Here is a 13,686-nt window from a genome sequence, read left to right on the forward strand (position 1 = left end):
AAACCAATGCTCAGACTGAAAGAATAATGGAGCTTCAATCAAAATATAATTTGAACACAATTTGATCCACATAAAAAAAGTAAATATAAGTACATTAATAAGGTATATTATTATGTATTTACCACAGTATTTACATACCTGCCATATTTGAATTTCGTTCCGTTTTTATTTTAATGTGACCTTCTGACCAATCACGTTCCCTGATTTTATATTATCTGTCAAGTATCTGTCTATCTGTGTTCTGTCAAAACATTCGTGTTCATCTTGGTGTTCATTTGGTGTTCATACTGGTTCATACCTACTTGGTTCATACGTTCCATTTTCCCAAATAACTCGTTTTCTTTAGTTTTCGTATTCGTTTATGGTTATGGCTTTATTTTGCATATAAATTATAATATTGAGACCTGTGGGGCTGGGGCTTTAGTGGTTAGGTTTGATAAAATGACGAGAAGCGCATGCTTGTTTCATACATATTTCATTTCTATATTTTTTAATCGCATATCGCTGTTATGTAGGTAGGTATGTATTGATAAGACGCATGATAAAAAAAAAAATATTATGCAAACTGTATTTCGGTAGTTATACAAAGTGACAAGACGATTTACTTATTTTAATGTTACGCTTTCTTTGTATTTCATTATTTTTATCCTTCACCATGGCCAAAAATCTACCTAAAACCATGAAAGCAGTTGGTCTTTATAAATACTTACCCATAACGGATGTGAATAGTCTCATTGATATGGAAGTAAGTGTACCGGCTCCTAAGAAAAGAGAAGTTTTGATTGAAGTAAAAGCAACTGCAATAAATCCCATCGATACGAAAGTGAGAGCCCCTAAGCCGAATGTGGAAACTCAATTGCGGATTTTAGGGTTTGATGGAGCTGGTATTATAGCAGAAAAAGGTGAAGAAGTAACACGATTCAAATTAGGTGATCAAGTATTCTTTACAGGCGATTTGAGCAAGAATGGAACGAATGCACAATTTGTCGTTTTAGATGACTTGCATGTAGCATTGAAACCAAAAAACCTTTCATTTGAACAAGCCGCTGCTATGCCTCTTACTTCTGTGACTGCCTATGAATCCTTGTTTGACCGTTTACTGCTTACAGACAAAGATAAAGGAAAGTCTATTTTGATTATTAACAGTGCTGGAGGTGTTGGTTCAGTTGCTAGTCAATTGGCTAATAATTTAGGTTTAAAAGTTATTGGCACAGCATCAAGGCCAGAAACTGAAGAATATTCAAAGAAACATGGTGTTCATGTTGTTCTAAACCGTAAAAATGACTTAGAACAACAATTGAAAGACAATGGCTATTCAAATGGTGTTGATTTCATACTTGTTAACTATGATCCTTATCCGTACTGGAATACACTTATGAAAGTAATCATACCTCAAGGTAGAATCTGCCTAGTCGTTGATAGTAGTGGATTGGTTGATATTAAACCATTAAAGGCTAAAAGTATTACATTGGTTTCTGAAATGATGAATACCAGGATAGCATATAATACAGAAGATAAATACAGACATACAGAAATATTAGAGGCAGTGTCAAAGATGTTAGAGAATGGACAATTAAAGAGTACTTTGTCCAATATAATATCACCTTTGAATGCTGAAAATTTGAGAGAAGCACATAAACTTATTGAATCTCAGCGGACAATTGGCAAAATAGTATTATCAGGGTTTTAATCACATACTGTGCAAGTAATATATTATAATAAAACAAAAACGTAATTTTAATAAATTTAAATTTTATTTGAGAGTACACTAGGATCAAATTCTTGTCCTATGAATGGTGAACCAGGAGAATTCCAGGCCTTCTTCAATATCTCTATATTTCGGATTTCATCACTTGTAGGCAGACCCTTCATTTTCTGTTCTTGATTCCATTGTAATTCTCTGACCTGCAACAATTATGTAGTTTAACAATAAAATAATACAACTGTAGAAATAAAAAATAGTTATAATACAAATTATTTGTTATAATCTTTTACCTTATCAATGTGGTCTTCTGGCAATTCATTAAGGGGTCTTGAGCAGTCGATTTTGTCTAAATTTATTGGTTCCTCACTCTGAAGCAGCCTGTCCCACCAGCGTTCTTGAACTTTTTCTATTAATAATAACAGTTTATTAGTTGCTATTTCTTTCATTCCCAATCACAAATAAATATTATAGTGGTTAAGATATTTTGTGAACAAAATATTCACAGAATGTGGAATGGTAAGAATTTTTATTAATTTCCATGCACTAGGATCAGCCATTTTCACTTTTATACAAATATGTAATTTTATAACACACTACAAAGATTTAACTTTAGCTTCCAAAGGTATGGTACTACTATTTCTGTATTTTTAAAGATAAATAAGAAAATACAATGAAACTTACCTAAGTGTAGTAAGAGTCTTCCTTCACTGATACTCCAGAAACTGTCAATAGCTTTAATTTTGTATGGGAATGCATCTTTGATTATAATATCATTGGGTCGGCTCATAATTGTAAGATCACTTGAATTAATTGTCACTCTTAAATCTTTTGAAGACATTACAGTTGGTGGAAGGTTAACAATTACATCTAGAAAAATAAAATAAAACATTTACATGCACCTATATTTTTTTTTTTATAATGAGATGTGCTTACAGAGACTTACAAGTTTACTTTATTATAATAACATAGTTGAACAACAACCACATTATTATAGCATAGCATTATGCATGATTTAAACAATATTATGAAAGCTTAATTTAATAGCACAGAAGTGAAGAAACAGGTTAAATTTAATTTAACATTAAAAAAAATCTCAATATTACCTAAATCCATTATAGTCTGAGACCAAGTGTATTTTTCTCTCACTGCTCCATTATAAGATTCACTATTCTGCACAGGTATAACCGGGGGTTCATAATCTTCAGGGAATATGGATTTCTGTTTATTTTCTGGACTTGAAGTTTCCTGAGGTTTTTCTTCTGAAGAACTTTGAGTTGCTTCTACATTTTCATTTGTTTCACTCTCATCAACCACTTCTACTTCCTGTGCTACTGTTGAACACATGATTTCATTGTGTATATCATTTTGGGCCAATTCATCATCTGTATACCAAGTTTTTGGGTCACATTTCCGTAACACTTTTATGACTAGTTCTTCGGCAACGCCTGGCGGAAACCCCATGTTTTCATATGGGCCTTTTGGCACATAGTAAAAGTCAGTCCTGGAAGATTAAAAAGTATAATATTTTCTAAGATAAAAATGAAAAGAAATTCCAGTTGTTTATTAAGAAAATTAAGAGCTATAATAAGTCAGTAAGAATTGATATATAGAAATCATACCTTCTCGCAAGAAACCCAAATATAGAGGAGAGGAAACCGAGTATTGATTTTTCTTCTTCTAAGATTGAAGCAAGAACTTGATCATATTTTCCGTAAGTTTCTGTGTCGGTCATTTTTAAGTTTTATAATTATACAGAAATAATGATTTAATTTTCAATTTCTTTCTAAATGTTATAAAATATTCACAAAGTAAACAAAATACACAAATGCGGAATTCGAATTGGCTTTTGCCAAAATATGTCAATGTCATTGACTGTGAACTGTCACATGTCATATTTTCATTTTTGCCTATGAACGTCAGGTTAAAAATGTATTAGTATTATTATTAACATGAATTAAAAAGGTGTGAATCGTGGTGTAAATAAATAACTTTATCATTAAAATAGGGAATACAAAAATAGTAATAACTTATCCTATTATTGCCATGTTTAATAAAATTACTACTAATGGTAGATAATTTTTTCGACTGTCATCACAAAACTGGTTTTTATGATTCACATTCTTGTCGATTGGTGGCGCTAGTATAATTTCGAAAGTTTACATCCGCAAGAGAGCGGCAAGGCAAGACACAACGAAGTAGGCGAAGAAGTCTCGCGCGCGAACTCGGTACGCTGCAGGCGATGACCGCATTCATATGAGTTTTTATTATACTGTGAGAGTGCTGTCGTGTTCCCTGTTCCGTAAAAGTGTTCACAAAAATGCTGTATAGGTGAACAAACCAAAATTAGTGTTGTGATTGTGTTTACGTATTTCTTTTTTATCTTATTTTGTCTATAACAAGGTTTAAAAATGCCTTGCTCAGCGGTAACTTTGTCTATAGCGACCATTACAGCTATCGTGGCTGCTGCGTTAATGGCAATAGCGTTTTCAACAGATAACTGGCTGTATATTGAAGTGAAGCGCAGTAATATACAGGTAAATTATTTTAAAATAACCGTAAGAGAGTTACTACTAACTTATACTATTTATATTCATGGCGCGATCCTGATAATTGCGCAATGAGGGTATCTACAAAATTTTCGTAAAGTTCATTTTAGAAGTTTGAAAAAGCTGAGAACTATTATATGCTACCAATAAAATTATCCTCGTATGCGAACAGGAAAATATTCAAAAATAAAATCCTACGTCATTTATAATATGCATCAAATATTGATGAGCCAATTTTCGAAGGAACATGTTGTCCTTACCTAAATGACACACTTTCGGTATTTCGTGATAGGTCAGTGGACATCATTATAACATGTTCGAGTCCTGGCCTGTGCACCGTTAGAACAGACACGTTACGCATAAATATGCACGTATTTAATAGCACGAACCACGAACAAATGTGTTGGTAACTGTACTTTACCGTCTCCTGTACCCATTGGTGCTTATAAATAATAATACTTGATTGATATGCTATTATCTGTAGGGTTCCTCCCAGATTGAAAACAAAAGCATATGACAATATGTTCAGCATACCTACCTTTATTTAAGGACAATCGAATATTAAATGGTACCGATCCAGTAATGTTTGTGTAAGCCGAGGCAAGATTGCCTGACGAGGCAAAAAAAAAGTCTACCTGCTTTTGTATTTTGATTTTTATAAACGCATAATCTGCAGAGTGCAGAGCGCGAGCGTGAGCGTAAAACAAACGGTTCGATTCTTGGTAGGGATTAACAGATAAAAAATATAAATCGGTCCGCAAGAAAACCCAGAGAAACATTGTAATACATCTCCCTCCCCCCAGAGAGGAATCCCATCGGGAACAAAAAAAATCTGCACACATAGGTAAAGCTCTTTCCAAATACGTTTTAGGTTAATCAATTTCTAAGAAACCTAATTACTGAAGGTACTTTGGAGGCATTAGGACGAATTAGTTAATGATAGTTCGTCATAAATCATAATAATTTACTAATGGTAAGAAAAATCTAATGATTTTCATCATTAAAAGAGCTAATGCTCTCCTAATGATTCCTCATAACAAATATCAAATTTATTGAATTAATTAATCACGCAATTTCGTCGAAAACTTCGGTAAATATGGTATCCTAATAAATAAAGTAATAAACAAAAAAAGTTTAAAACGCATATCTAACCTTTGTTAAATAAGACATAATGATGATTTTTTGCTGTGTATTGTTTAACGTTTTATATTCGGTACGTTTCGTTCGTGATTTTTTATGTTTCGTCGGTTATTCGGAGGAGCAGGTAGTCAGTTAATTGCTTAGTATTTAGCGTGCACCGACAACCACTTGACTCGAAAATAACCGTGCTTTCAACAAAACTATGAATAAGATTCATGCTTTGGTTTGAACAGAAAATGTATTGTACCTATAATATTATGGTCCGTAATGTCTCCTCCGGTTAAAGAGCTTTTTGAGTGAATAATAATTTCATAAATATCCTTCCAATAAACATAAACAATATTTCAGAATCAGTTATTAATAGTTTACCTGCCATAAACAAGCCATTTTATTATTCGGGTCGGCAATAGACAAATGAACGTAGTAGGATGTTCCAACAACATTGGGTGTGGAAAGTCATGAGAGAAATTGATCGTGAAAGTGACGAAATGTCTGAGAAATTCTGTGAACACGCTCTGTCGAGTTTGCGTATACCTACCTACGGTTATACAATCGCAAATTTGTTAATGCAAATGCGGTTTCTACCGTGAAGCTGTGGAAACGATTTTACATTCGTTTATGTCTAATCACTGCTAATTTGAGAAGATTAAAAATAATTAAAGAATTTCGATATCCTGGTTAATAAACGATGTGATTCGGAAACCGCATCGCTTTCTTTTTTAATATTGTCAGCCAGTTTCGTTTAAAAAGTATTTAAATATTGATTTGGGCAACAATATGGGAGAGAAATGAAGTAAACAAATACGCATGACAGAAGGTTCGAAATTCAAACAGGAAATGCGTTTATTTTACCTGTTATCCGGATGTATGGTACCTTAATACTTATATTCATAACATTCCTAACACATTGAAACGTGAGTGGGAACTTAAATTTAAATTATTTACACTATTTTAAACATAGTTCCTGAATAAATTTATGTTAGATGGTTAGTTTTTATTTTGTTGATTGCATTAATATTTTTAGACGTGTCAGACATAGGTGTAGTTAACATAGTATTGTCTATAATTTTTAAATAAAGATTGGCATTGATTGCGTTGAATGCTTAGGTTGAATGATATAGGTAGTTTGCGCTATATTTTACAACGACTTAACTACCTAAATAATCCCATGACCTGGAAAATAAATGATAATAGCAATATTAGCCTCATTAAGGAAACAAAGGACTTGACAAACGATGCTGTTATTTATTAACACAAACATTTGTGACGTCACAGTGCATATTAATTATTAATACGAGATAATTCTGTACCTATTATCACCTACCTACCTATTATTCAAAATGAAGAACCTAAAAAACTATAAGCTAAAAAACGTACTCGAGAGGAGTATTTTACTCGTATTAGGTATGTATTAACATTTTCTATTCGCATAGTAAAAAGTTCTAGTATAATTCAGAAATTATATAAAAGTGGTCAAAGTGCTACTTTCTATTCTTGAATGAATTTCATTAACTTAATGCGCAGATACCTTCATATATGTATTTTCGTTTTTAATAATACTGATAGTTTTGTTTCTCACAACTTTATAGGTAATTTTGCTTTATACAGATTATAAACGCAATCTTATCATAAAGTCATTATTTGACTCATTGTAGTCTCATCATTATCTTCTGAAATAAAAAATTATTCACTTCATGAGATTTTGACTTTTAAGTGTGTGTTCATTAGCTTTACAAACCAGTCCGTCTATTCCGTCTATTTCAATGATGCTTTTTACGAAACATTCAAGATAAAGTTTTGTCCACGTTTTGTTTCAAAATGCAATCGTAATCTGTGTAACCCATTAACCTTATCCTTCAGCTCTACTATCTAGTATCTACAAGTTTCAAACGCTGAATAATAAAACTGCATTTCTTGTAAAAGTACCCACTTTTTAGATAAACGTGATTCTTCTACTGACAGCTCAAGTGGGGTCGTGACAGTCTACAGGGAACGCCTGTAGCATGTCACTTATCTATAACATGTACCACAGAATAGTTAATAGTACAGGCATGTACCAGGTACCTCTTGTATTCAATATTAGACTGGCAACTAATATCACTTCAAACTTGTATTGATGCAAAAAGTTGGCGCCAGGACTTTGGAGTTTTTTTTATCTAGGCCTTTTTTCAAGAAATTGTCTATAGCAAAATAAGGGCTTTGCTTGTTATTTCATTTATTTACCAAACCTTTACATTTGAAGGTAGTAGAAATTAAATACGAACAGCATTTGATAACATGTTTTGAGATTCTATAATCGTGCATCACTATGCGAATGAAATACAATCGTAATGCATTATTGTGCAATCAGCAATAGAAGAAAAGAAATGATGTTCGACGTAATTTTTAAGGGAGCTTTAAGCATTTAGTTCTTATTACCTAGCAGCACATAAACCATTTCTTTTACGTAGGAATACATTGAAAAATAAAAATATAAGGTGTTCTATTCATTAGCGTGTCAGACAGGTCAGTTCCATGTAGATTCTACAATGAGCATGTTGCATTACGGATCTCTTCATAGTGTATTGAGTGCATGACTGCATTAATCACTGGGTACAACAAAATCCCCTATAAAATTCATAAGTACAAAAGTACCAATTCTGAAAAAACTAGTTAAACAGAACCGGCAGCGCGTTAACCGCGCATGCGATGATCATGCGGATATTGTTCAAGCATCACTGCTTCGTGTTACATATGTTGCCAGTATATGCTGAAAACGTGTGTTTTTCCGCAAACGTGACTGTATCGTCGTGATAGCTAGCCAGTAAATCAGGCTATACAGTAATCAGTGCCAACGAAAACGCATCGTACCACGAAAGCTTGTATGGCGTTTGGTGTGTGATTGGAATACTAAAGATGTACCTGCATGCGTCGATACGTAGGAACGTATGCTATGCATGGTAACCCAGTCTATGCAGCTATCTTTTGAGTTGTGCTAGATTGCTTTTAATTGGATGGATAATGCCTTTCTTAATGTTATTATTTAACGACGTTAAAGATTAAATAGGAATTACACCTTAATTTTGAAATTGTTGTACAAAATTTATATTAGCTACAATTACAAATAAATAAGTAATTAAACAAGTAATCAGATACACAGATCTGCGTGATTCATGCTTGAATGATTTACTTGTATACGATGTACATGTGATGCGTATTTATGAAATGATGATAATAATAATTAATAACACAATCTCTTTCAATGTTTCAAGTAGGTACCTAAGTCATGTACCTATTTATTATTTTTTTGCTTGTCAAGACACATTTAAAGGAACGCCTTATTACTTATTAGTAAGACAAAATTATTAGGAACCAAAAATAAAATTCAGAAGAGAATTACTTACACAAGCGATTTGTATAGTGTTATCTTTTTAATTTTATGCCCATCTCCATCAATATTAGGTATTATTGAATATCTGCCTATAAAACTAAATGTATAAACATTCCAACATAAAAGCCTACAATACAATAAATATATAATAACCATCAAAACAACCCATAAAACAAACAGCACAAATGGAAAGTGTTGCTAATCTCCAACGATCGTGGATTTTTAATATGATCGCCTTTCACGATTGCTTACGCGTTTCAATTTTTCCGGCCTTTCACTGTAATAGATGGTATTGGTTAATACTTGTGTAAACAATCAGTATTATGCAATTCTTAACGTGACTGCTTTGTTTGAATAGAGATCTTGTAAGAGAAATGGTGATAGTTAAATACGGAGATGTTTACAAAGTTTTTTTTTTTAATTGGTCATTTCATAAAAAGAAAGCACACACCGATAATATTACATACTCAAATAAATGTTTCTATTTTACGTAATAATTTCCTTCAAAGATCAGCACGAAGCTTGGAACAGATTCTGAAAGCTTTCATAATTCTTGATTACATTTTTAAAGTTACCTCAAATCCAAATTGCTTATAAAAAAGTACCTATAGAGTTTAGACTGTAATTATTGCAATATTTGAAAGTACAGAACAATTTTATAAAGTACTTGATAAAATTTATCTTCCTTCCAACTAAGTTAGTGCAGAATTCTGATGTGGCCATTTTCTCAGTATTGTTTGGCTTTACGCCACTGCGTTTTCAACATTGCATATTCATACAATTAAATATTAATCATTTTAAATTAAACAATTACTTATATAATAAGTTATATACTAAGTAGAAAGTTTGAAAAAGTATAAATAAACTGAAACATACAATCTTTTTTTAGTATGACTAAAAATTATTTTTGAATATTAATTACCTACTGTTAAATATTTTCAAATGCATTTGAGTTCAATATCCTTTGAAGAAGAAAGTCTTTATCTCAGATAAGATAATACGAGACATCCTAATCACGACAAGGCAAGTATTTCTCTGTGCTAGATAATATCTTTAAAATCAGTTTTCTCTAAAGTCCGAATAACAAGTATCAAGTTTAATATTTGAAAAGTGCAATATGAACATTTTGGTAATATTATATAGGCTATTTCATTTTTACGAAAATTATCTGTCTCCTCTCTTCTAGTTGAGACGAATTAGGCATGACGAAAGATTTTGAAATCCTCTTCCATAATGTGTGTATACGTTTACTATACAAGAAAAACCCTATATTTCGGTAATATACTTAAATTTAACGAAGATAAAAGCTATTTTTCAAAAAATATTTATCAACTGTGCCAAAACAGCTCGGAGGTGTCATGGCGTAAGCGTGACGTCATTTTTTAGTAAATACGTAATTATTTGTATGCATTGCGAAGAAAATTAAAAAAATATTGATTTAATATGTGTTATAGAAACGAATTTCAAAGTTTATAAGTGGTGTGCAGTATTGCAGTGTGAATCCACATTAAAATAATGCTCAAAAATGTGTTAGTAATTATTTCAAGCGAGAAAATAATAAGAAATGATTGTATAAAGTTGGCGCGGAGAACCCCGAAACCACGTATTCGTGAATTCGCAATTATATTTCTGTTCTGAGTCGATAAAGCATACGTGAAACAATAGAAAATAAATAAAAATGCGTATTCTCAATATATTCATAACAACAAAATACATCTTACGTGAGTTGTTTACTTAAGCGTGACGTCACGCGTGTTTTAGTCAAAATGGCCAACTGCAGAATTTCTATGTTTTATTTTATTGATAATCTCATTAATCTTAGTGTTTTTAAGATTTTTAAGTCACTATATTGAATTTATTTATCATACATTTTCCCTTAAAAACACTAATACGATCATTTATGGATACTGTCGTCATGCCTAATAGCCATACAATAGGATATAATTATAAGATCGCGGTCTCGGTCAGGTCGCTTGTTTCTAACATAATTTGCTTAGAATAATGTGCTCGCGTGACAATACTAAACACAGAGTGAAATCTATCACGACAAGATTCAAATCTTGACTCTCTTTTACAGAATGACTGTGACATGAAAGTCGATGATAACCTTTATTAAATAGATACGATCTAGGAAGATGACTTCGCTGATCTTGTGATGTTCAACATGGTTTAATTACTCGTAACAATAAAGAGGATAAAAGGTTGAGGGAAGAAATGAAATATGTTTATTAGGTTATTAATAACTCGAAAAGATATTAGGGACAGAATAGTAGTTTATCGTGTAGGTATTTTAAACTGATGTCCAGAGTTTCTAAATTAGAAGTTGAGTTCTGTATTTTATACGAGTAGGTACGTATTGTTAGGGATTTCAACGCAAATCCATCGACTCTCCTGTTTATCCTTTATTATTTTAATCACTTATTAGGTAGATATAATATTGTTTACCGTGCACTGTGATACATACTTAGGACTAAACCACACTAAAATAAACTTCCTACCTCTGAAACTATAATGATTTTTAAATAGTAGTACTTATAATATCATTTTGCTATAGTCTATGATATTGTAAATAAAACAGAAAGACCAAATATAATCCGATCTTACCGCTTAAATTATTTCGTATCGGTATTCGGTATCATAGCGTGCTATATTTGCACTTGATATTTTATTTTATATCGATACTTTTTTGTTTTGTTTTATATTTATATACTTTCTATATTGCAATAATAATGAGTTACAAATGTATATTATAAAACACAATAATATAAGATCGAGTTACAGCAGATGCTACCTGATCGCGGCAGGTGTTTTTATCATTCCTCGAACGTCTATTTTATATTTGAGTTGCTGTTTTTGCTCATTGATACTTTGAATTAAGATTATGTTTCGTATTAAATAACGCTGATTCAAAGATTTTCATTTTTAAATGTTTCTCGAAGCTAACTTTCAAAAAATCTGTCTCGGTATTGAAAACTTTAATATTTAAATAAGCTACAATTTTAGTACGTATAGTGAATAATGGTACATTCTATACAATGGTAGAATATTTTAATAATGGTTGGTGCGTTGGTATTCATGTTACTGTAAATAAAAATAACTGTATCCATCATTTGTCTCAATGGAAACCTGCATACCTGAATCAAGTAGTTTCTTTCAAAACAATCATTTCCACATTAAAATTTAAACAATTTGTAATTAGTACAACAATCCTAATATTGAAATAATCGTTTCCAACATTAAAGAACTGCGCAGTATCTCAATTAATTCTTATTCCGCTGGTAGTTAGCTCATCTGCCACAAACTTGTATTGTAGGTTTTTGAACTACAAACCTTGATCGGAGCCATGTGCCTTGCATCCTGCACCCATCATAACTACCCGTGTGTTTGTGTGTAGTCTGTAAGTGTGTGCGTATGTGTGGTGTGTACGTGTGTCTCTCTTTATGTGTGTGTGGTGTGTACGTGTGCGAGGCGTCGGCATTGCAAGGTGAACGAGAATACAGGACGAAGCCGACCTTTTAACTCGTGTATGTAGTATGAACAATGATCAGGATCAGGTTTTCCCGGCTGACGTCTTGGCTCGCTTATATTACGTAGCTGAAATATTTTTTTATGCACACATTTTATAGGGACGAAATTTATCGTCCCGCGTGTAGATTCCGCTTCATACAAAAGATATCAACGGGACCGAATGCTATTTGGCTTTTTATTCTGCACGCAATTCATAATCGTCTGTCTCAGGAAGTACATATTGGTCCGATTTGAAATATTGTTTCGGTATTAGATAGGCCATTTTTCGAGGAAAGCCATAGGCTATAATATATCATCACGCTTAAGACCAACAGACGGTGAAAGATTGGTGAACTGCGAGAACTCTCGAAATAATAACGCAGGTTTATAAATAAGTTTGTGAATACAAAAAATATACGTTTTGTTGACAATCAAGTGGCTATCGTTTAGTAATATGGTTTCAATGAAATATTCAATCGTTTGTTCAAGGTTATTTTTTTTTTCAAACAAAATAAGCCTACAAGTACAATGTCCTGAAATTAATATCGAACACAAAGAATAAGAGCTGAAAAATGTTTACTAGTGTCACAGATAATATATAAAATATTTTAAAACAGCTGCTATACTACCTACTCTTTCTTCACCCATCTTCAACCAACTTTACCTAGTGGGTAAATAAGTTAACAGTTGTTTTGATTTGTAGGTTAGATTCGCACATCTAGTCATTATAAGATCGTCTTATTATCTGACAATATGATGATTATTATATTAAATTCACGCATCGATTATTCTAGGAACACTCTCACCGGATAAATTATCTTAATTTGATCACACGCGAATGTATGTGAAAGTACACTTATAATCATCTTTTATAGCGAAATTCGGTCACACAAGACTTATATATAGTAACGAGAGTCTTAGATATTGCATATAGAGATACCTATTTCTATTTATTTAATATAGATAAATAATATTACATATCTGGTTCATCTTGATGTATTTGTTCCTTATTAGTTTATTCTGTATTACATTAGCATTAATTTAGTTAATTGAACGTGGATAGGAATTAAAAAAATTCATAAGGCAATTTTGTTAATAAGTAGTACATTGTGATTCGAGTATGTCATAGTTAGTAATTATCAATTAGTTATTGTAAATACATTCGTTATACTGTATTTTCTGCATGAAGAATAAATTCACACACGATCCATATGTCTTACACAACCGAGTTACCCAACAGTGGTATAAGAATTGATACGTAATTATCATTTGGCAAATATCGTGTTCAATACTCGATTGTTTACAAATCGTCTCAATTTCGTAACAGGTTCATAAATTAGCAATACATCGCTACTTTCTTCGGTCTTCATTAAGGGGAGTCCTTTCAGCGAAGCGGAGTAAAATTGGTTTGCAAGATC

The 13,686-nt window shown here is 32.0% G+C and overlaps 3 protein-coding genes across 4 annotated transcripts in view; 2 read left to right on the forward strand and 1 right to left on the reverse strand.

The window, feature by feature from the left end:
* Window positions 1-289: 289 nt before the first annotated feature.
* LOC123695377 (zinc-type alcohol dehydrogenase-like protein SERP1785) lies at window positions 290-1,974 on the forward strand. The gene has a single exon (XM_045641205.1). The coding sequence runs from the start codon at window positions 614-616 to the stop codon at window positions 1,688-1,690; it is 1,077 nt and encodes a 358-aa protein (XP_045497161.1). The 5' UTR covers window positions 290-613; the 3' UTR covers window positions 1,691-1,974.
* Window positions 1,733-3,556, reverse strand: LOC123695380 (nudC domain-containing protein 3). The gene is made up of 5 exons (XM_045641209.1): window positions 3,325-3,556; window positions 2,809-3,206; window positions 2,387-2,572; window positions 1,996-2,111; window positions 1,733-1,905 (listed from the first exon to the last, which is right to left on the reverse strand). The coding sequence occupies exons 1-5, from the start codon at window positions 3,435-3,437 to the stop codon at window positions 1,747-1,749; spliced, it is 972 nt and encodes a 323-aa protein (XP_045497165.1). The 5' UTR covers window positions 3,438-3,556; the 3' UTR covers window positions 1,733-1,746.
* Window positions 3,557-3,869: 313 nt separating this feature from the next.
* LOC123695381 overlaps window positions 3,870-13,686 on the forward strand; it is a 40,385-nt gene continuing 30,568 nt past the window's right edge. The window contains exon 1 of one of the 2 annotated variants that reach the window (XM_045641212.1): window positions 3,870-4,239. In XM_045641212.1, the coding sequence (XP_045497168.1) occupies window positions 4,114-4,239 (126 nt within the window). In that variant the 5' untranslated portion in view covers window positions 3,870-4,113. The remainder of the gene's footprint in view (window positions 4,240-13,686) is intronic. The other variant, XM_045641211.1, reaches the window with a different exon arrangement.

The sequence above is a fragment of the Colias croceus genome, chromosome 11 (genome assembly GCF_905220415.1).
Source record: "Colias croceus chromosome 11, ilColCroc2.1".
Classification (NCBI taxonomy): domain Eukaryota; kingdom Metazoa; phylum Arthropoda; class Insecta; order Lepidoptera; family Pieridae; genus Colias; species Colias croceus.